General features: G+C 47.5%; 2 protein-coding genes across 5 annotated transcripts in view; one reads left to right on the top strand and one right to left on the bottom strand.

Annotated features, from left to right (window-relative positions):
• The window catches only part of PARP8 (poly(ADP-ribose) polymerase family member 8), a 438,516-nt gene that overhangs the window by 249,910 nt on the left and 167,450 nt on the right, over window positions 1-21,156 (top strand). The window lies entirely within an intron of this gene.
• Window positions 3,236-9,121, bottom strand: LOC137528226 (speedy protein 1-B-like). 3 transcript variants are annotated; one of them, XM_068249518.1, is made up of 6 exons: window positions 8,784-9,121; window positions 7,941-8,013; window positions 5,777-5,842; window positions 5,235-5,510; window positions 4,954-5,125; window positions 3,236-3,884 (listed from the first exon to the last, which is right to left on the bottom strand). In XM_068249518.1, the coding sequence occupies exons 4-6, from the start codon at window positions 5,456-5,458 to the stop codon at window positions 3,666-3,668; spliced, it is 615 nt and encodes a 204-aa protein (XP_068105619.1). In that variant the 5' UTR covers window positions 5,459-5,510; window positions 5,777-5,842; window positions 7,941-8,013; window positions 8,784-9,121; the 3' UTR covers window positions 3,236-3,665. The 3 variants fall into 3 exon arrangements, with proteins under 3 accessions (XP_068105619.1, XP_068105612.1, XP_068105624.1); XM_068249511.1 differs by lacking the exon at window positions 7,941-8,013; XM_068249523.1 differs by lacking the exon at window positions 8,784-9,121 and having other exon boundaries at window positions 7,941-8,175.

Here is a 21,156-nt window from a genome sequence, read left to right as displayed (position 1 = left end):
GTCCATGACGTCGGTGACGTCATCCCGCCCCGTCGCCATGGCGACCGGGGAAGCCCTGCAGGAAATCCCGTTCTCAACGGGATTCCCTGCATACTCTGATCGCCGAAGGCGATCGGAGTGGGTGGGGGGATGCCGCCGCTTAGCGGCTATCATGTAGCGAGCCCTTGGCTCGCTACATGATTTAAAAAAAAAAAAATTAAAAAAATGTGCGGCGCTGCCTCCTTCCCGGATTTTTTAGACCGGCAAGGAGGTTAAATACCCTGTGGCACATGCTGTACAGGAGGGCCTTGACTTTTCCAGACATGGAGCTAAGTTTTCCTATGAATCAGTCCAGCAGCAGAGCTTCAGCAGCCAGAAGAGGCTCCATGTCAGGAAACAGTGGTGGCCGTCTTGTGTAGTGTGTCCAGGATAATGATCTGATCTTCCAAAAGGTAAACACATGCAGGATGCAGGCAGAAGGTCCCTACATGTGCTGTGAAGGACCTCAGAATATTCCTCTATATGGACCTTACTTCCCCATCTCACCACACTTCTGTGTTCCTGTCATGCTCCTGTTCAGTGGGGGCCCCTCAGCAGCCGGCAGGAAGCCACCCAACTGGACAGGAGGACACTGGAGGGGGTGCGGTCTAATATATGTAATGAGTCAGAGGAGATCAGGGGTTCTGCAAGGACAGCATATTCAGAGGTCTTTACAGCAGATGGAAGAACCGTAGACACCTGCATCATGTCCATGCATTTATCTTGTGAAGATCATTAACTCTAAATCCTCCCCACCATCCCCTGCAAGACTATCATGATACCCTTCCCAGCATGCTACTACCCCCTTCCAGGCTGTTATTGTCCAAAATGACTTATTCTTCCTATCAGGATGACAACTCCCCCAATCCCAGCTATCAGTACTAAAATACCTAAGTAGGGTGACCCATCACAGTCTTGAGGGGACCCAACCCCCCCCCCCCCCCCCCCGGATGTGTTGGTTGAGCTCCTCCCACCCCAACCCCGTGCAGCTCAACCAACACATCAGCCCCGCCCCATAAAGCAGAACTGTATTAATAAAGGAAATCTCCGTATGCACAATTTTAAGTCATTTAATTAGTGAGACTTGACTACTTTTATAATATAGTTCTGCTTTAAAGCAGACCACCGGTCACTGAAAGTCACCAACAGTACTGCTTAAATACCCTGTGGCACATGCTGTACTAGGAGGGCCTTGGCTTTTCCAGACATGGAGCTAAGTTTCCCTATTAATCAGTCCAGCAGCAGAGCTTCAGCAGCCAGAAGAGGCCCTCAGTTGGATTGGTTAATGGCGGAGGCACACGTAACTCCATGTCAGGAAACAGTGGTGGCCGTCTTGTGTAGCGTGTCCAGGATAATGATCTGATCTTCCACAAGGTAAACACATGCAGGATGCAGGCACAAGGTCCCTACAAGGACCTCAGAATATTCCTCTATATGTGCCTCTCCCCATCTCACTACACTTCTCCATTCTTGTGTTCCTGTCAAGCTCCTGTTCAGTGGGGGCACCTCAGCAGCCAGCAGGAAGCAACCCAGCTGGACAGGAGGACACTGGAGGGGGGTGAGGTCTAATATGTACAGAGAATTAGTCAGAGGAGATCAGGGGCTCTGCATGGACAGCATATTCAGAGGTGTTTACAGCAGATGGAGGTACCGTAGACACCTGCATCATGTCCATGCATTTATCTTGTGAAGATCATTGACCCTAAATCCCCCCCTCCCCGCCATCCCTAGCTAGACTATCATTATACCCTTCCCAGCATCCTAATACCCCCCTTCCAGGCTGTACAGAACCATACTATCCCCCTCCTCCACACCCCTTCCCCAGGCACTGTAAAGCATCTACTTATTTATTTTTTTTTTGTAATCTACCTATCACTATCTGCTTTACACTACATTACAATCTACGTTTTTTGCTTTTTTTTTTATTTGTTTGTGTTTTTGTTTGTTTGTTTGTTTTTTTTTGTATTTTTTTTTTAAAGGTTTTTTTTTTTTCCAATGAACTACTTAGTACAACCAGCTGCAACCCAGAATCCATTAGATTGTAAGCTGGCAAGGGCAGGGTCATCCTCCTAATGTTTACTGTTCTTGTAACAATATTTGTGCTGCTTGGAACTCTGCTGTACATTTGTTAGTTGTATCTATGTTCCCCTTGTCGTCTTATTGTGCTTTGTAAAGCGCTGCGGAATATGTTGGCGCTATATAAATAAATAATAATAATAATAACCCACCCAGGGACAAATACAGTTTTTGCACCCGCCCCTCCCCCTGGACAAAATGGTTGTAACCATGCATCAGAATGTGGTCATGCTGAGGGAGTCAAATGTACAAAGGCTGTTTAGGTTGGCAGATGTGCCCCTTTCCCCATTTAGATAGCCAGATGTGCCCCCGTTTAGATAGCCAGATGGGCCCCCCTTTAGATAGCTAGTTGTGCCCTGCTTTTACTGCTTTTGTTAATACTTTTGCACTCCTCTGCACAGGGAGGGAGAGAAGCAGGGGGATGTCAGGCAGCCAGCGAGCCACCTCTTACGCACGTGGGGGCGGAGTGGTTATGCTGAGCGCCCTCACAGTGCTGCGCCCGGGGACATATGTCCTCTTTTGCCCAGCCATAGCTACGCCTCTGTCTAGTTTTAATTTTTTCCCCTATAACCTAATTACCAGCTGGCTTCTACAATAAAAAAAAAAAAATTTTGTCTTTTTTTTTTTTTATTTTTTTTTAGTTGTTTCCCTATGACCTACTTACAACCACCCGGGGACAAATAGTTTTTGCACTCCTCCCTCTGGAAAAAATGGGTGTGACCACACATCAGAATGTGGTCATGGGGGAGTCAAATGTACAAATGCTGTTGAGATAGGCAGATGTGCTCCCTTCCCCTTGTAGATAGCCAGATGTGCCACCTTTTAGATTGCCAGATGTCCTCCCTTGCCCACCCATAGCTGCGCCTCTGTCTACTTTTTTTTCTTCTATGACCTACTTACTACAACCAGCTACAAACCACCTGGGGACAGATACAGGTTTTATACCCCTCCCCCATTGGATAAAATGGGCGTGACCACACATCAGAATGTGGTCATGGGGGAGTCAAATATACAAATGCTGTTTAGATAGCCAGTTGTGCCTCTTTCCCCCTTTAGATAGCCAGATGTTCCCCCTTCTCCCCATTGAGATAGCCAGATGTGCCCCCTTCCCTCCATTGAGATAGCCAGATGTTCTCCCCATTAAAGAGCCAGATGTGCCCCCCTTTAGATAGCCAGATGTTCCCCCTTCCCCATTGAGATAGCCAGATGTGCCCCACATTAAAGAGCCTGATGTGCCCCCCTTTAGATAGCCAAATTTAGTTTTTGTTTTTTTATAACCTACTTACCACTACCCGATAGCAACTAAAATCTACTTTTTTTTTGAGAATTTTTTTTTTTCCTTTTTTTTTTTTTTTTTTCTCCCTATAACGTACTTACTACTACCAGCTGGCAGCTCCAGTCTAGTTTTTGTTGTTTTTGTCAATCTCCCTAGCAGTGCAGTGAGTGTGAGTTTGTGCTGGTGTAATGAATGTGCCCATGTTGTTAGTGCAGTGTGTGGGCCATACAGGAAGGTAACAGTGCTGCTGTAGATGATAGTCACAGCTCTGTCCTCTGTGGTGTAAATTACCTGTCTAGGCGTCTTCTGCAGCCTGGCCGGTGGATTCCTCAGGACCTCCCCTGCAGCACAGATGGAAATAGTGGTAGTGGCACAGTGCGCAAGGTCGGAATCCACGGCCTGGGGGGAAAACGGCCACCTCCTCCAGGTACCTCTTGGCATAACGGATTGCCCAGCCGTGGTGCTGCAGACGGTTCCTCTGCCAGAGCCAGAAGTCCGGATGTTCCTCCATCAGCTGCAATGAGACATGGTCACTTATAGAGAGACCGCAGTGACATATAGTAGAATGCAGTCACTTATTCAGCTTTTATGGGCATTTCCCTGGTTTCAGCATCAGAAACACTTCCTATATCTATATATTGCTGTACATCAGTATGTAGCCCCGCCCTCCCACTGCTGCTTAGCCTAGACTGATTAGCTACACGTAACACTCCCCTTTCCCAAAGCATTCTGGGAGGCCGGGTATATTTTGTACTTGCTTCAAAACTCACAATAACCAAACATTCCGCAGGGATGCTTCTGACAGGACTAAAGATGTTTCCACCTGTGATAAATGTATGGGCAACACTGACTAAATAATTTATAAATGAATATTGTACACTTTGTATATCTTGTAAGTAGCAGCAGGTCCTCTCATACCTATTGCTACACTTACAGTGGACCTGAACTCTTGCACAGGACAGAAGGAAAACCTAGAGAAATGCACCCTGTATGTATTTAGAGAGCTTAGCCTGTCTAATTCCCCCCATCTGTGACTAATCACCACTGTGATTTGATCTCTCTGCTGTGTCAGCTCAGGAATCTCCTACAGCAGAGCAGCTCATTTTTAAACACAGGATGCTAACCGTATGCTTGCTTTGATGACAGCAGGAAGTAGACACACTGTAGATTTATTGCAGGATTTGTACCAGCTGTAACAAAGAAATGTTTTTCTTTAAAGGTTATTATGCTGTTGCAGATCTTTTAGAGCAGAGAGGAAGTTCTGAGTTCAGGTCCACTTTAAAAGTCCATCAAACCACATGGAACTACTCTGCTTGATGCAGTGCAAACCTATGGCCCCTCCTCCTGACCTGCTGCCAATCAAGATCTTCCATCCAGTGCGACTGACCAATATGATAAATCGATCAGGTCGACATGTTGGGTTATTGATTTCTAGCAGATCCCATGAGAGTGATTGAATCTGCCGTGAATCGACATGAAAGAACGGTAAGTGAATGGCCACCTATAATCACCAGGTCCCCCCCATCCTCTAGATTACATGGTATACATATCATGTTCCATCATTTTTGGGTAACTTGCTGTACCTGGTCACAGGTCTCTTTAGACACCCGGGCCCTGAAGTGGAGCTTCAGAAGGAGCTCATTCCGGCGCTGGTGCAGCTTGGACCTCCTGGTCTGCCATGTGGATCCAAGGGCCCAGGGGTAGATCTGGACTCGGAAGTCTGGCTCTTCCTCCTCCATCTGGTTGGCAAGGAACCTGAAAGAAAACATGAAAGTGTTATCTGGGAGTCCTCAAGCACTTGTCTCAGGCCAGGAATTCTGCAACTGTTCTGTCTGAAAGGTAGAAAACTCAATGCGGTACTTACAGGGCTGGGAAAAAGTATTTCCCGTACTCCTCCGTCTTCAGGCCTGCGCAGAGGAAGTACGCAAGCACCACGGCCAAGAGGTACCTGTCGGAGATCTTATAGCACCGTTCCCAGGCCAGGAAGTGAAGGATGTAATCCTCCTCCACCAAGGCGCAAAATGCGATCCACTCCTCCGGCTTCAGGGAGATCCTGGGTTCCTCCACCGGCTGCTGCGAGCGGGCCATCCACTCCTTCCACCGCTTCTTTGGTGGCACCACAAAGGTCCAGGAGGCTGATCTGTAAGAGGAAAGGAAAGGAGCATGGTAGTCATATGTGTACACAACTTAGACTGAGCTCTCTTGCACTGTGCAAATCTAGCACCTGTCAGCAGTCTATGGAAATTGTGATTGTATGCGGAGGGGAAAACTCACAGGCTGTGTTCACACAGTGAATTCCTGATCTGCTGATGTGTCTACACACGTGTCCACATGCAATCAGGTTGTGATCAGGAAGTTTTCCCAACTGCACCCATTTATTTTTCAGGGCCTGCATGTTATACTTACGATGTTCCTTCTCCAGCCTCCTCTGGTGCCGGACGCTTCCTCGCCCCCTCTGGTGTCTTGGGAGGTCTGTAAGAGGAAAATATTATCACATGGGATTCTGCTTAATTCACCACAGGTACATGATATCACTCCATAGCATCAGATATTACTTTACCAGTCCATATCCCCCTCCCATGCCTGTAAGCAGTAGCCCTGGACCAGATCGGCAGCACTCTCCACAATCGCAGCTCTTACTACTTCTGAGTGGGTGACCCAAGGCTGCCATTGTAAAACAACATTACTTGGTATTAGCAATGACTGAAAGTGATACTATATTGAGGAAATGGGAAATTCTACATTATAATTCACAGGAAGGACAGTGGCTATCTTCGCTGTCATACGAGGGAAGGAGGGCTGCAGCCTTACCTGAGGGCCCTTTCACACTGGGGCTGTGCGCTGCAGTAAATATACCGCACCCCACGGCAGCCTAATGTTAATCTATGGGGTACTGTGCTCTCCCCAGAATTTTGTTTCAGCCGGGTGGCATGAAAGAGTAGCCGGGTGGGGCGAGATGAGAGAGTGCAGGGCCGGTGCTTCTGTGTGCAACTCTGCTTACAGAATAGGAGGTGGTGGGCCGATGACAGCCGGGTGCTCACCAAAACTAGCCGGGTGGGGCACCCAGCTACAAAAGCCTGGGGAGAACACTGGGGTAGTCCATGCTACCCATATTGCTGAACGCTGCGCCAAAGTGCCCTATCTAACATCAGTGCATACGTACGTTACCGCGAGGCTCCTGCGGCGATCTGCGTCGGACCGGGAGTCGTGTTAGTCTATGGTAACACGCGTGTATTTTAGAAAACCTGCCGCAGTTGCACGTGCGCGCATGCGAGTGTTTATTTATTACAGCCCTCATGGTCATGGTTTTTTCCTATTATATATCGGTCCTTATTCAATTCACTTTTCTACTTCAGTTTTCTCCTAGGAGATTTTTTATCTTCTGGGTAAAATAACTTTTCAGCCCTCTGCAATTGAAAAAGTACCATAAGGTTAGTGAGAAAGTCATGTCAGCGTTATTCTGAGTGTTTTCTTGCTTGCTGGTGTCTTAAAAGGCATTTTATGAATACGGTAAGATGTGATGATATCACTGGTTTGGGTTATATTGGATATTAGCAAGGATTGCTGAAACATCAGTGAATTAGCAGTTGGCTGGTTGCAGTGCAGTGTCATGGTAACCAGGATAACCTGCTTTCATGTAACAGTCCTGTGTGTGGATGCATACATGCCATCATGGCCAAATAACTGCTAATTTCCCAATGATTGAGCATCCCTTGCTATCTTCAGATATGACCCAGAAGACGAATGCCAACTTGTATTAGACCACTACTACCTCCGCCATGCCAGATTGCCAGGTTTGGAAGATCAAGCATGCTTTGCCGTGCTGTGGCGTACCTGCAACTCCTGGGGCCCCCCTGCAAAATGTAAAGGGGCCCTCCAATGTTTACACCCAGTTTCTTCTACTTTATTTCCTTTTAATCAATACCAGTTGCCTGGCAGTCCTGCTGATTTGGCTGCAGTAGTGTCTGAATCACCAGAAACAAGCATGCAGCTAATCTTGTCAGATCTGACAATAATGTCAGAAACACCTGATCTGCTGCATGCTTGTTCAGGGACTATGGCTAAAAGTTTTAGAGGCAGAGGATCAGCAGGGCTGCCAGGCAAATAGGATTGCTTTAAAATGAAGTAAATATGGCACCCTCCGTATACCTCTCACCACAGTTATCCTTTAAAGGTATACTTGAAGGCTCCCTGTGGGCCTCCATACAAGTTAAAATGTAAAGCCTCCCCTTCATAGGCCCACCACCGGGGTATTCCCTGCACAAAGCCTATGGCAGCCATGGGATTAGGAGAGGAGAGTATGTGATTGGTGACTGCAGAGGAGAGGTCTGGGCAGGGACTCCTCTAGCTATTTTGTAGCTCCAGGCGAGAAAACCTGCGGCACCCCCTCCCCCCATGAAAATAATGGTAATGCAGCAATGCTTCACTATAGACTAATCGTAATTCAGCAATCTTTCACCAGAAAATACTCATAATGCAGCAATGTTTCACTAGAAAAGAATTTGTAATGTGGGCAGCATTTCATCGGAAAGTCTGCCCCTTTAAGAGAAAAAAAAAAGCATTTACTTACCTGCAGAATACTTCTCTCCTGACCCACAGATCTCTCCTTGATTTTCTTAGCCAGCCGCTGCGAAGGTCCCGCCCTGACAGAGGCAGAGAGCAGAGCTACGTGAAGATGGCGCCTGAAGCCCCGTGCTGGAGACACCAATAGTTTCCAGTGCAGGGCTTTGGACGCTCTGCTCTACCTGTTGGAAGACTCCGCAGGCTGAGGTGTGCTGCGGGCAGTGAACTGTTCATCACGGGGGTCCCACAATCTGGTCGGGGGGTGGGCACACTCATCCCCCCGCTGCAGCGCTCCCCTCCCCCCTCTGCACAGCGCCCCAGGCAACCGCTAGGTCAGCTTGGTGGACCAGGCGCCTTGGGGTCTGGGGCAATGCATGGGCAGGTATCTATGCACTGTTCAGTGTGAGTCTGCCACCCCTGGAACACCAACCACCTCTAGGCCCGAGCCTATAAGGGCAAATCTCCCCCTAATTACTTACACAAAACACCCAAGAGAGGACCACCTGGGAAGCAAAGAGGGGAAAGGAATATTGTTTGGAAATATTTAGGGCCTATAAGGTACACTGGGCTATAGGCAGACATGCTACCTATTCCTGTCCTATTCCTCCCTACACAGTAATAATAAGAACTTCCATCAGAAATGGATTAGTGTAATGGGGCCCTAGGCAAGGTAGTCGATTCCCCCCCCCCCCCCCCCCCACACACACACACCTTTTGGTAACCTAAAATAAACATAGGCCAGAAAGGGAGTCAGGTAGGCCCCTGGACACCCACTAGGCCCCAGACACCAACCTAGGTTTCCTGGTGGATGATCCTGCTCTGCCTCCCATACATGAAAATCTCCACTTACCTTGTGGCCATCACTGTGGTCTGTTCTTGCAATAGAAGAAGAAATATATTAGATCGGACTCTGGTGGTAATATGTGTAACCCTATAGACCTAAATAGTGATCTGAGTGTGTGTGTGTGTGTACGTGTGTATGGGAATCTATGTGCAGGTGTGGTAATTTGTGTGTGTGAGCGCAAGTGCGCCTGCAAAAAGAGTGTCTTGTGTCTGCAGGTGTGTGTTAGTGCGTTAGTAAGCGAGTGAGTATGTGTGTGTGCGTTAGTAAGCGAGTGTTATTTAGAAAAACTGTGGAAATAAGAGAAAAATTAGACGATGCGATTCCTGTCTGCTGCCTCTCTAGACTCCAACTGTCACAGTGTCACCTGCCAGGCGGTCATGTGCAGGTGTCTCATGCCAGTGCTTGCACTAAGTGTCCTCATGCCAGTGCAGGCACTGTGTCCTCATGCCACTGCCCAGCTAATACCTGCACAAGGCCTCTTTAATATTGCCTGCATTTTCGGTGCGATTTGCAATGTGTTTCTGATTGCATATGAATTGCAGAACATAAGAGCATTGCAGAAATGAGGAAAACTGGGAAGATGTAAAATATGTAGTTTATTTTAAGCATGGATGAGTGTGATCTTTGTAGTTATATCCACATTTTTAGCGGCACTATCAGCATAAGAACAGGTTATTTAGATGGGAGAAATAACTGTTAGCTGAAACCGGTGGTGATAACTGTTTCTAATAACTGACACAAAACTGAGTATAAACACGGTCAATCTTATGGCACCCATACACGATACAATAAAAACTTTCGATTTTCCCGTTTATTCAATCTAAATGATCGAATTTAATGAAAGTATTGGAATGAAAATATTTTTTTTCGATTAAGAAATTTGAACGATTATCCCGTTTTTTCCGAGAAAAATCGGATTGGACATGCTGGAAAAATGTTTATATTCGATCTAGCGGAATAATCGAACTAAATTATCTAATTGAAAAAAAAAATGAAAAATTGTACCATGTACCTTGTACCTTTAAGGTGCCCATTATTAGTACAATTTTCACTAAATACGATCTTTCGATGTGATTTGAACGATCATAACTTAGGCAATTATCGATTGTTCACATTTAGGGCCGCAATTACGCAGAGTTTCCCCACACATGAATCGCACAGGGAAACTCTGCCATAGGGGAGAATGGCGGCGCCGGCCGAATCGCTTGCTGTAGCGATTCGGCCGGAACCCCCCTGCAGAATTCGCTCGGGAGGCTGTGATTCCCATAGCTGTGCATGGCACGGCTCATAGGATCCGCCTGCGATCCCGCCCACCCGCTCAGTGCCGGCCCGCGTCTGGCAGACGCACACCGCACAAGTGGAAACGAGCCCTTTCTGAACATTTCTTTCTTCAAATTCGATCATAAAATCCACCTTTTGGATCAATTTTATCCTATTTAGCAATCGACCAAAGAATTGTTTCTTATCGATTGCCAGGCGGTCATGTGCAGGTGTCTCATGCCAGTGCTGGCACAAAATGTCCTCATGCCACTGCCCAGCTAATACCTGCACAAGGCCTCTTTAATATTGCCTGCATTTTTTGGTGCGATTTGCGATAAGTTTCTGATTGAATATGAATTGCAAAATGTAAGAGCCTTGCAGAAATAAGGAGAATTGGGTATACTAGTTTATATTAGTGCATTTACAATTGCAATGTGATTTTCAAAATTGCAGTTGCATGGTGTGCTGCAATTTGTCTGCGATTCCTGCTGTCCAAATGAAATTCACAAAATGCAATTGCTGCAAAAACGCAAATGCGGTCGCACTGAGTTTTGCGTTTTACAGTGTAAATGAGCCCTAACAACAATTGATAGATAGATAGGGCCTGATGCATGAAGCAGCATGTTACCAGGGTAATGTGGGCTACACCACGTGTGCACCGCACGTTACCATAGCAACATGCGCATATCTCTGGTGATGCGCGTTGTGCTAAGCGGATAAAGCGTTGGCTTCCTGCCATTATTACCAGCAACAGTTGTACCATTGCTTCGTACATCTAGTCCAGTGCTGTCCAACTTCATGGGCATGGAGGGCCATTTTTTTTTCTGACCCCATGGTGGAGGGCCGAAGGTTCTTGCTGGAGCCGCCCCCCCCCCGCAGTAAAAAAAAATGCAATTAAAGGACAATTAGATTGGCAGCACTTTCCACAAAATGCAATGCAATTGGCAGCAGATCCCCACAAAATGCAATTCAAGAGGTCATTGAAGTTGCGCGCGCTGAAAAACAAGGGTACCGTTCTGCGCAGAGCGGCGCGCGTAGCGCCCCGCGCCGAAAAATGGGTGTGGCCATGGACCAGAATGTGGGTGTGGCCACGGGTGGAGACAAATTTACATGAAGTTAGCAATGTGGGACATTGGATCAGGACAGTGGTGGCAAACCTTTTGGAAGCCGAGTGCCCAAACTGCAACCCAAAACTCACTTTATCGCAAAGTGGCAACAGCAATCATGATGCCCCCAACAAGACAAATTTAGCAATCATGAGGCCCCCAACAAATCATGAGGCTCCCAACAAGACACATTCAGCAATCTTGAGGCCCCCAACAAATCATGAGGCACCCAAGAAGACAAATTCAGCAATCATGATGCCCCCAACAAATCATGAGGCACCCAAGAAGACAAATTCAGCAATCATGAGGCACATAAATAGACAGCATTTCACATAAATAGACAGAATGCCCCCTTAATATGCTTGACACCTCTCACCTGGCTTTTAAATTCTCCTCTACTGGCTGCTGTGCCTGGCAATAGTGTTTTGGGCTGGATTGGGGATGATGTGTGGGCTGAAAGGCCTTGCGGTGATGCTGTGGCCGGGCTGGCGGTGATGCTGTGGTGTGGCCAGCTGAGGTAGTGACAGGTGCCCCCCAGTTAGATAGTGACAGGTGTCCCCCCAGCTGAGGTAGTGACAGGTGCCTCCCAGTTAGATAGTGACAGGTGTCCCCCCAGCTGAGGTAGTGACAGGTGCCCCCCAGTTAGATAGTGACAGGTACCCCCCAAGTTAGAGACAGGTGCCCCCCAAGTTAGATAGTGACAGGTGCCCCCCAGCTAGATAGTGACAGGTGCCCCCCAAGTTAGATAGTGACAGGTGCCCCCCAGCTAGATAGTGACATGTGCCCCCCAAGTTAGAGACAGGTGCCCCCCAAGTTAGATAGTGACAGGTGCCCCCCAGCTAGATAGTGACATGTGCCCCCCAAGTTCAATAGAGACAAGTGCCCCCCAAGTTAGATAGAGACAGGTGCCCCCCAAGTTAGATAGTGACAGGTGACCCCCAGCTAGATAGTGACATGTGCCCCCCAAGTTAGATAGTGACAGGTGCCCCCCAGCTAGATAGTGACATGTGCCCCCCAAGTTAGATAGTGACAGGTGCCCCCCAGCTAGATAGTGACATGTGCCCCCCAAGTTAGAGACAGGTGCCCCCCAAGTTAGATAGCGAGGTGTCCAGTCCCCGTTACCTGTCATCAGCGCTGTCCTCTCCCGTGTCCCCGCTGGCGCTGCCTCAGCTCAGACCTCACAGATCGCGGCGACTGAAGAGAGCAGAGTGCGCATAGCACCCGCGCGGAGGAACTTCACATGCGGAAGTGACAAATGATGTCACGTCCGCATGTGAAGTACTCCGTGTATGCGGGTACTACACATGCGCACTCTGCTCTCTTCAGTCGCCGCGATCTGTGAGGTCTGAGCTAAGGGAGCGCCAGCGGGGACACGGGAGAGGACAGCGCTGATGCAGGCCAGCGGGGACACGGGAAAGTGCACGTTTTGAGATTGCAGGCATGGCGCCTATAGCGGAAGCCATGCCTGCAACTCAGGGAGACGAGCGGGCCGCAGCTGGAGGCCTGGCGGGCCGGATGCGGCCCGCGGGCCGCCAGTTGGACAGCGCTGATCTAGTCGATAGATAGATAGATAGATAGATAGATAGATAGATAGATAGATAGATAGATTAGTTTAAGCATGGATGAGGGTGATTTTTGTAGTTTAATCCACATTTTTAGCGGCACTATCAGCATAAGAACAGATTATTTAGATGTTATATAAGAGAGAACAGAGGCGCCAAAAGGATAAAAGGGGTTTTAAAGGAGCTTAAAAGCCAAAACTTGGTAATTAGAGGAGGCAGTGGTGGACTTACCCCCTCCAAGCAGACACAACACGACTGTACATTCAGTCTATTTATTAACAAACTCCAGATAAAGCAAAGCAACGCGTTTCATGGGTCAGCGCCTGCTTCCTCAGGCAATAGAAAAAGGAGTTACAGCATTTAGCAAAACAAACGACACTCAGCGCCTCTGGGAGACATGACTGTTAGTTGAAACCGCGGTGGTGATAACTATTTCTAATAACTGACACAAAACTAAGTATAAACACGGTCAATTTTAAGCTGCCCATTAACGGTACAATTTTTCACTAAATGTGATCTTCCGATGCGATTTGAACAATCGTAACTAATCGGAAGGCAATTATCGATTGTTCACATTTACTTCAAATTCGATCATAAAATCCAACTTTTAGATTAATTTTATCCTATTTAGCAATCGACAAAAGAATCGTTCCTTATTGATTGCCTTCATAAACGGCAAATTTTCTATACAATTCAATCATTGAAATCGCATCGAAAGATCGCATTTGGTGAAATAATTGTACCGTTAATGGGCACCTTTAGCGGAAACGGGCGGTGATGACCATTTGTAATAACTGACACAAAACGGATTATAAGGGCCCTTTTCCGCGAGCCGCGATCTGCTTGAACAAGCCGGTGCTTTGCCGATCGGTAGTCCATCATGATTTACATGTAAATCGCGGTGCTCTTTTTCCATTAGCCTATTTTGATTTTTTGCTACTTGCGATCGTAGTGCTGCGCGATTATTGTTGTGATCGCGTTTCGCTCCCGACGGTTCATGTCACAATCACATTAAGTGGAAAAAGAAGCTCTTGCAAGCGAAAAGGCATCTGTGATTGCTCTTGCAAGTGGAAAAGGAGCCTAAACATGGATTGCAAGTATTCTCTATGTGAGTATAAGCATGGTCAGTCTCGGGGTGCTTTCACACTGGGGCACTGCGGTATTTTTACTGCACCCCACAGCTGGGTAATGAAAGTCTATGGGGACTTTCATACTGATGGGATACAGCGCGTTGTGACGGAAGTGACGTTTTCGCAGCATCCTTGGGCAAGGACAGATCTACATTACCACATGTTTCTGCGCCGACCTGCGGTAACGTGCGGCAGACCAGAAGCCATTTAAATCTATGGCAAGGGTTTCTTAAAAATGTAGGGGCCGGCATTGCAGTAGTGCATGCACGAAAGCATATTTTTACAATACACTTCCATATTTTGGAAACAGGAAGTGAGCACAAGCGAGTGTTACTTCTTGATTGGCTGTCAGCCAGGAGGGGATTACTGCATATTAACGCAGTAATCCCAGAAGTCCTGTTTTTGGCGGTGCAGCTCCTGGGCCTCACCGCTCTGCTAACGCCAATCTGCAGTCATAAACCGGCCTCAAAGGGACCCTGACTACAGCTTTAAAATAGAAAACTGATTTTACCTGGGTCTTCCTCAAGCCTCCTGTAGCCTGTTAGGTTCTTCAGTGACCTCTGGGCTTCCTCCAGCCTCACACCCCTGTAGCCTGTGAGGTCACTCTATGACCTCTGGAACTTCACCAGCCCCCTGTAGCCTGTGAGGTTCTTTAGTGACCTCTGGGCTTCCTCCAGCCCCCCCATAGCGACCTCTGGGCTTCCTCCAGCCCCCCACCCCCGTAGCCTGTGAGGTCCCTCTGTGACCTCTGGACTTCACCAGCCCCCTGTAGACTGTGAGGTTCTTCAGTGACCTCTGGGCTTCCTCCAGCCCCCCATAGCGACCTCTGGGCTTCCTCCAGCCCCCCACCCCCATAGCCTGTGAGGTCCCTCTGTGACCTCTGGACTTCACCAGCCCCCTGTAGCCTGTGAGGTTCTTTAGTGACCTCTGGGCTTCCTCCAGCCCCCCATAGCAACCTCTGGGCTTCCTCCAGCCCCCCACCCCCGTAGCCTGTGAGGTCCCTCTGTGACCTCTGGACTTCACCAGCCCCCTGTAGACTGTGAGGTTCTTCAGTGACCTCTGGGCTTCCTCCAGCCCCCCATAGCGACCTCTGGGCTTCCTCCAGCCCCCCACCCCCATAGCCTGTGAGGTCCCTCTGTGACCTCTGGACTTCACCAGCCCCCTGTAGCCTGTGAGGTTCTTCAGTGACCTCTGGGCTTCCTCCAGCCCCCCATAGCCTGTGAGGTTCCTCACTGACCTCTGGGCTTCCTCCGGATACCAACCCCCCCATCCCCCCGCGGAGCCTGTGAGGTCTCTCTATGACTTCTGGTCTTCCACCAGCCTCCGTAGCCTGTGAGGTTCCTCTGTGACCTCTGGGCTTCCTCCAGCCCCCCGTAGCCTGTGAGGTCCCTTTGTGACCTCTGGGCTTCCTCCAGCCCCCCGTAGCCTGTGAGGTCCCTCACTGACCTCTGGGCTTCCTCCAGCCCCCCGTAGCCTGTGAGGTCCCTCACTGACCTCTGGGCTTCCTCCAGCCCCCCGTAGCCTGTGAGGTCCCTTTGTTACCTCTGGGCTTCCTCCAGCCCCCCGTAGCCTGTGAGGTCCCTCACTGACCTCTGGGCTTTCTCCAACCCCCTGTAGCCTGTGAGGTCCCTCACTGACCTCTGGGCTTTCTCCAACCCCCTGTAGCCTGTGAGGTCCTTTGCTGACCTCTGGGCTTCCTCCAGCCCCCCGTAGCCTGTGAGGTCCCTCACTGACCTCTGGGCTTTCTCCAACCCCCTGTAGCCTGTGAGGTCCTTTGCTGACCTCTGGGCTTCCTCCAGCCCCCCGTAGCCTGTGAAGTCTCTCACTGACCTCTGGGCTTCCTCCAGCCCCCCCCCCCCCGTAGCCGGTGAGGTCCCTCAGTGACCTCTGGGCTTCCACTGGTGGCTCTGTTAGCCACGCGACTTAGCCAGGAGTCGTGCGCAGTTGAGCATGCGCGGCCCCTCTGCAGGCTCATATGCCCATTGCTGTGATCTTTCTGAGCACGCGTGCCTCTGTTTGTGGTGTTTACATTTGGCTCCTTTCATTGCTGAAGTAGTTAGCCTTCATTTTATCACCTGTGTTAGGCAAGAAACATCTAAAGCTCGCCATACAATCATCGACTTTGATCACCCAAATGGGCCCCACCAGTCAGCAATCGTGCCCTCTTAGTATCCCCCAAATATGTGAAGCTAGAGCCGCCACTGCTCCACTGAATCAACCCCAACGATATTTCACACCCACTGCAATGTGGCACCCACTGCTACTGCCCTGTGTCAGTAGAATATGATCTTTGTATGTGTGCCTCCTTGTTAGTGGCAGTAATGGGGGCAGAGGCACGGCCTGCACAGCCTGTGCCACCAAATAGGTAAGATTAAAGGTGCTGTTTTTTCATGGTCATGATATCACATTGTGGGACGGGTTGCACGACGATATCAGAACTCTCAATACACGAACATTCCGCAGAGATCACCTGCCAGTACTGCTAGTGATAAATTTCAGAAAGTAAATAATGGAGAGGAAAGATTTTACAATGGGCAAACACTAACTAGATATATATATAAATGAATATTATAAGAAAATAAGCAATTTTATTTATGATGATATTTTGATTATGGTTCCCCTTTAAAGGGGAACTGAAGTAAAAGGGATACGGAGGCTGCCATATTTATTTCCTTTTAATCAATACCTGTTGCCTGGCAGCCCTGCTGGTCTATTTCTCTGCAGTAGTATCTGAATCACACCAGAAACAAGCATGCAGCTAATCATGTCAGATCTGACTTTAAAGTCTGATCACCTGATCTGCTGCATGCTTGTTCAGGGGCTATGGCTAATAGTATTAGAGGCAGAGGATCAGCAGGGCTGCCAGGCAACTGGTATTGCTTAAAAGGAAATAAACATGGCAGCCTCCATATACCTATCTTTTCAGTTTCCCTTTAACTCCCCTGAAAAGGAAAGCCATCTGTGTTGGCTGCGGTTGTACATAAAGGGGTGGGCCTGTGGTTGTCACACACAGTTACAGGGTTCTGGCTGGCTCCTTGGAGATCCTTGTCACTGCATGCAGAAGCCTGGGATAGCTTCACTGAACACACCTCAGCTGAGTTATGCACTGCCAGACATGGGCAGGAATCAGATGCAGCTTTCTGAGCGCAAACCCACTTGGGACGCGCACATGTGTAACGGGTTTCAGAGGCCAATGTCACGCACACAATTCTCTGCTCACCAGTAGGATCATTTGCCGGCAGTTGCCCAGCTGAGCTTCCACTTGGTAGCGTAGAATCACTGGCAATGGAGATGTGCTGTTCCATGAGGTAAAAGCTGAATGTATGTTGTGTTTCAGCTAGCAGAGGAGCAGTGATTGGGTTTTCTGCTAGTGCCACTCTATAAGGTGTCTCTGAGAGTCCCCAACACTAGTGATCCTATTGCTGAGGAAAAGGTTTGCCATGTGACTCTGGCCTAACACTTCATCTTACCCTGAACATTCAATATTTACCCCATCCCAATTTCTTCTGCTTGTGTGGGGGTGAAAGACATTTCACATTTTGGATTTTCATGCCTCAGATGTCCCTGTTTTGAATGGACTGTATCTCTTTTGGAGCCAATTAGCACCATCCCTCTTTCCCAGTTGTTTTTGTTTTATGTGGAAACTTTTATGTGAAGTGAGAGGGCTACAGTGGCTGCCATATTTATATACTTTTAACTGCTTCCGGACTTGTTTGGGACCTGCTACCCCCGCCAGGATGTAGATTTCAATTACCACGCCGCAAGCTCCTGTCAATCGTGCCGCTCTCTCGCCGCTGCAGCCCACTCGCTCTGCTGTCGGTAGGACAGCAGAGCTCCGTGAGATGGTCAGGAGCAGATTTCATTGGCTCCTGAACCTGTGATCGCTGCTCTCCCACCCACGCTCTCCAATGTGTTTGTCAAAGCCATGTGTACCTCTCATCACCCTGCCTCGCCTGCATTAAACAACAACATTTCATGCAGCCCTTTTTTTATATTTTTGATTGACATATTTATGCTTCATTCAGTGCAACTTAACATGTCTCTGGCACTCCACTCCATTGCGTCCTTGGTTCAGATGCATACAGTTTATCAAATGAAGGGCTGCACTTGCACGGCCTGAAAAAATGTGTTGGGTTGCTTGTCAGCACACTGAAGTGAAATTGTCTTTGTAAAAGCATGGATACATTTCACCTGACAGGTGACTGTTCTGTGCCCAGTGCGTGGGCACAGCTCACACAGTGCCCGTTACATTGTTCTGCATTGGAGTGGGCAGTGCACATGCAGTGGAATGGTTGGACTAGATCTATCATTTCCCATGATCCATTTTAGGGTTGGTTCACACTGGGGCCATTGCGCTGTGCAAAGCTATGGTGTCCAGGCATCCCGCTTTACCCGGGACACAACTCGGATTCAGAGTATAATGTCCCAAGCTGAAATTTGTCCCAAGCAACATCCCATTTTGGTTGATGGTCGTCCCCGGACTCTGTGTGCCCCGCCTCCCGTCCACTTCAATCCACCTCCAAGGTCCTACCCACATATGCGGCTGGCCGCACACACATTGGCTTGGTCCCCAGCTCCGCCCACAGCGTGCTGTTTGTTTGCGTTTGACATCTCTGATAAAGTTGGGGACTGCAGCAGCAGCCCAGCGAGCCAGACCACAAGGGAAGAAGAAGGTGGGTCACCTGTCCAGTGACATCCTCCTCCCACACAGTGTCGCCTTCCCCACTCAGTGTCACCCTCCTACTATCCAGTGTCACCCTCCCCAACCAGTGTCACCCTTCCTACCCAGTATTGCTCTCCTCCCAGCCATTGTCAACCTCTCCCCACCCAGGATGGATTGGCCCAATTTCAACTTGTATGCAAAACGCAGCAAAATTTTCATCAAGTGGGAAAAGTAGATCCTAACTGATCCATCTGTACTGATCAGCCAGCGGTGCCAGCAGAGGGCGCTCTGCATTGTTATGTAAATGGGCATATGAAGCTCTTTGACTCCCAACGACACATCTACATACATATTGCCTTTTTTCAGTGTTTAACTTTATCTCTCCTAAACCTCACACCTTCCATTATTGTAGTTAAAACTTACTAAGTGCCTCTATCAACAAACAACTTTTTTTATGGGCTCAGTAATGAGAAGATTGGAATGTCATATTTTACTTCCGCTTTACGAGGGTGATAATTGAAACAGCTTTTATGGCCGTAGGATATTATATTATGATTATGTGTCACTGTAAGTTAATGGAGGGGAAAAGGTTACCGTCTACATGTAGTTGCTACACTGCGGATGTTTGGGTGCTTTATTTTCAGTGCGAAATTCTTTACTTATTAGTTGTTGTATAACTCAGAGACAGATTGTCCCTGTTTCTTTTTCCTGTGCTTCCCCGGATACCTTTCTCTTCATTAGCATTATAGATTTTGCTGTAGAGTAATGGATTTAAATGTAACAATACTTTCCATCTGCTGTTGCAGTGCCAGCCATATAAATTTGCCTTAATTAAATACAATTCTCAAATTAAAATGATGTTTTGTACTTTATAAAACCCAAAGGGGGGTCCGTAACAAAGAAATGCATCTGTGCAAAGATAAATAAATTGAGTTTGAATTTTAGTTGCATTTAGGTGGTATTTCATTTTTGCTTGCGTAACATTTTATTTTCATTTGAATAGTCCAATACCAATTAACAAAGCACATCAAACACAATATAACAATAGAGTGTGCTTAGCATAGCAAAAACAAAATAAGAAAACAACTATAATACAAATGCAGGTTTAGACTGTACTTAAAGAGAAACTCCGACCAAGAATTGAACTTTATCTTAATCAGTAGCTGAAACCCCCTTTTACATGAGAAATATGATGCTTTTCACAAACAGACCATCAGGTGGCGCTGTATGACTGATTTTGTGCTGAAACCCCTCCCACAAGAAGCTCTGAGTACCGCGGTACTCTGGGCAAACTGCCACAATGTAACAATGTTCACAGACAGGAACTAGCTGCTTAGAGCTGTCTCTAACAGCCAAAACAGCTAGGAGCAGCTACATAACCTGCCCACAGGAAAAATGTCACCATGTGATAAATATCAGAATGTAAATCAGGGATTTAAAAGATTTTACAATGGGCAAACACTGACTAAATCATTTATACATAATTATGGTAAAAATGAAGCACTTTTTTTACTACATTATTTTCACTGGAGTTCCTCTTTAAGTGTTTTCATTTTAAAGTGTCCTTTCACATTAAAACACTGTGTTCGAAGATGACCTTACCGCCCTCCCAAAAAAAAAACCTCAACCATACCCTTGAAAAGTACACTTATTGTAAAGAAATACCTGGGGTATTTTTAGCAAAGTGGGTGTGCATCCCTGCTTTGTTGGAAATACCTTTTTGCATTTGCATTGTCGCTAACCACATTGGGGCCGTGCAGCTTCTCTTCCTGGATCAAGCGTGCGCAATAGCTAACTAAGCCCACCCATGCATGCGCAGTATCGTGAAGCCGTGAGCGGGCTCGCTGGGCCATTGCGTGCACTTGATCCAGGTAGAGGAGCGAAGGGGGCCTGAGCTCAACAACGGGGGACTTGCGATAACCGAAGGAAGCCTCATTAGGAGCCTGAGGCTTCCCTCTCTTCATAGTAAGTATCATATTTTGAACCCGAGCTTCGGCTTGGGTTCGATTTAAAGTGGGGCTATTTCAGCAACTACTCTTCGTTACATAAAATAACATTTGAAAGTATACCCAAGCATCCCCTGTGCGTAAAAATGTATATTTTAACTATTAAGAGCAGTAGAAGCGAGCTTATATCTGGTTCATCAGCAAATGTAATCATTGCCAGCTAAAAGTTTTCACGCCTTTTCTGCTGAATAGACACATCACCCTGGCAACAGTGGAGTCACTTCAACAGAAAACGAGGGCAGAATGAAGACACCAGCAGAGAGTGTCTTCCGCCCAGCAATGATTATATTTGCTAATGATCCAGAGATAAAGAAGCCTGTACTGCTCTCTACAGTGAAAATGAACATTTTTACACACTGGGAATGCTTTCAAATGTTCTTTTATGTAACTTAGAGTAGCTACTGAAATTTTTGTTTTGGAAGTATAATCCCACTTTAAGAAATTTTACAGACATCATAAAACCCTGATTTTGAGTGACCTTTTTTTAAATTTGAGATATGCTGCATTTATTTTATGGAGTGATAGAAAAAAAACTGAGAAGTAGTCTGTTGCCGTTGAGGTCTTAAGTCCTGTATGTAGTATTTGCAGATATACAAACATGGATGTCTTTATTTTCATTTAAATCTTTACATTATATTTCTCTTTCAATTCT

The sequence above is a fragment of the Hyperolius riggenbachi genome, chromosome 1, assembly GCF_040937935.1.
Source record: "Hyperolius riggenbachi isolate aHypRig1 chromosome 1, aHypRig1.pri, whole genome shotgun sequence".
Lineage (NCBI taxonomy): Eukaryota > Metazoa > Chordata > Amphibia > Anura > Hyperoliidae > Hyperolius > Hyperolius riggenbachi.
The sequence above is the reverse complement of the archived record's forward strand: the minus strand, read 5'-3'. Positions and strand labels throughout refer to the sequence as shown.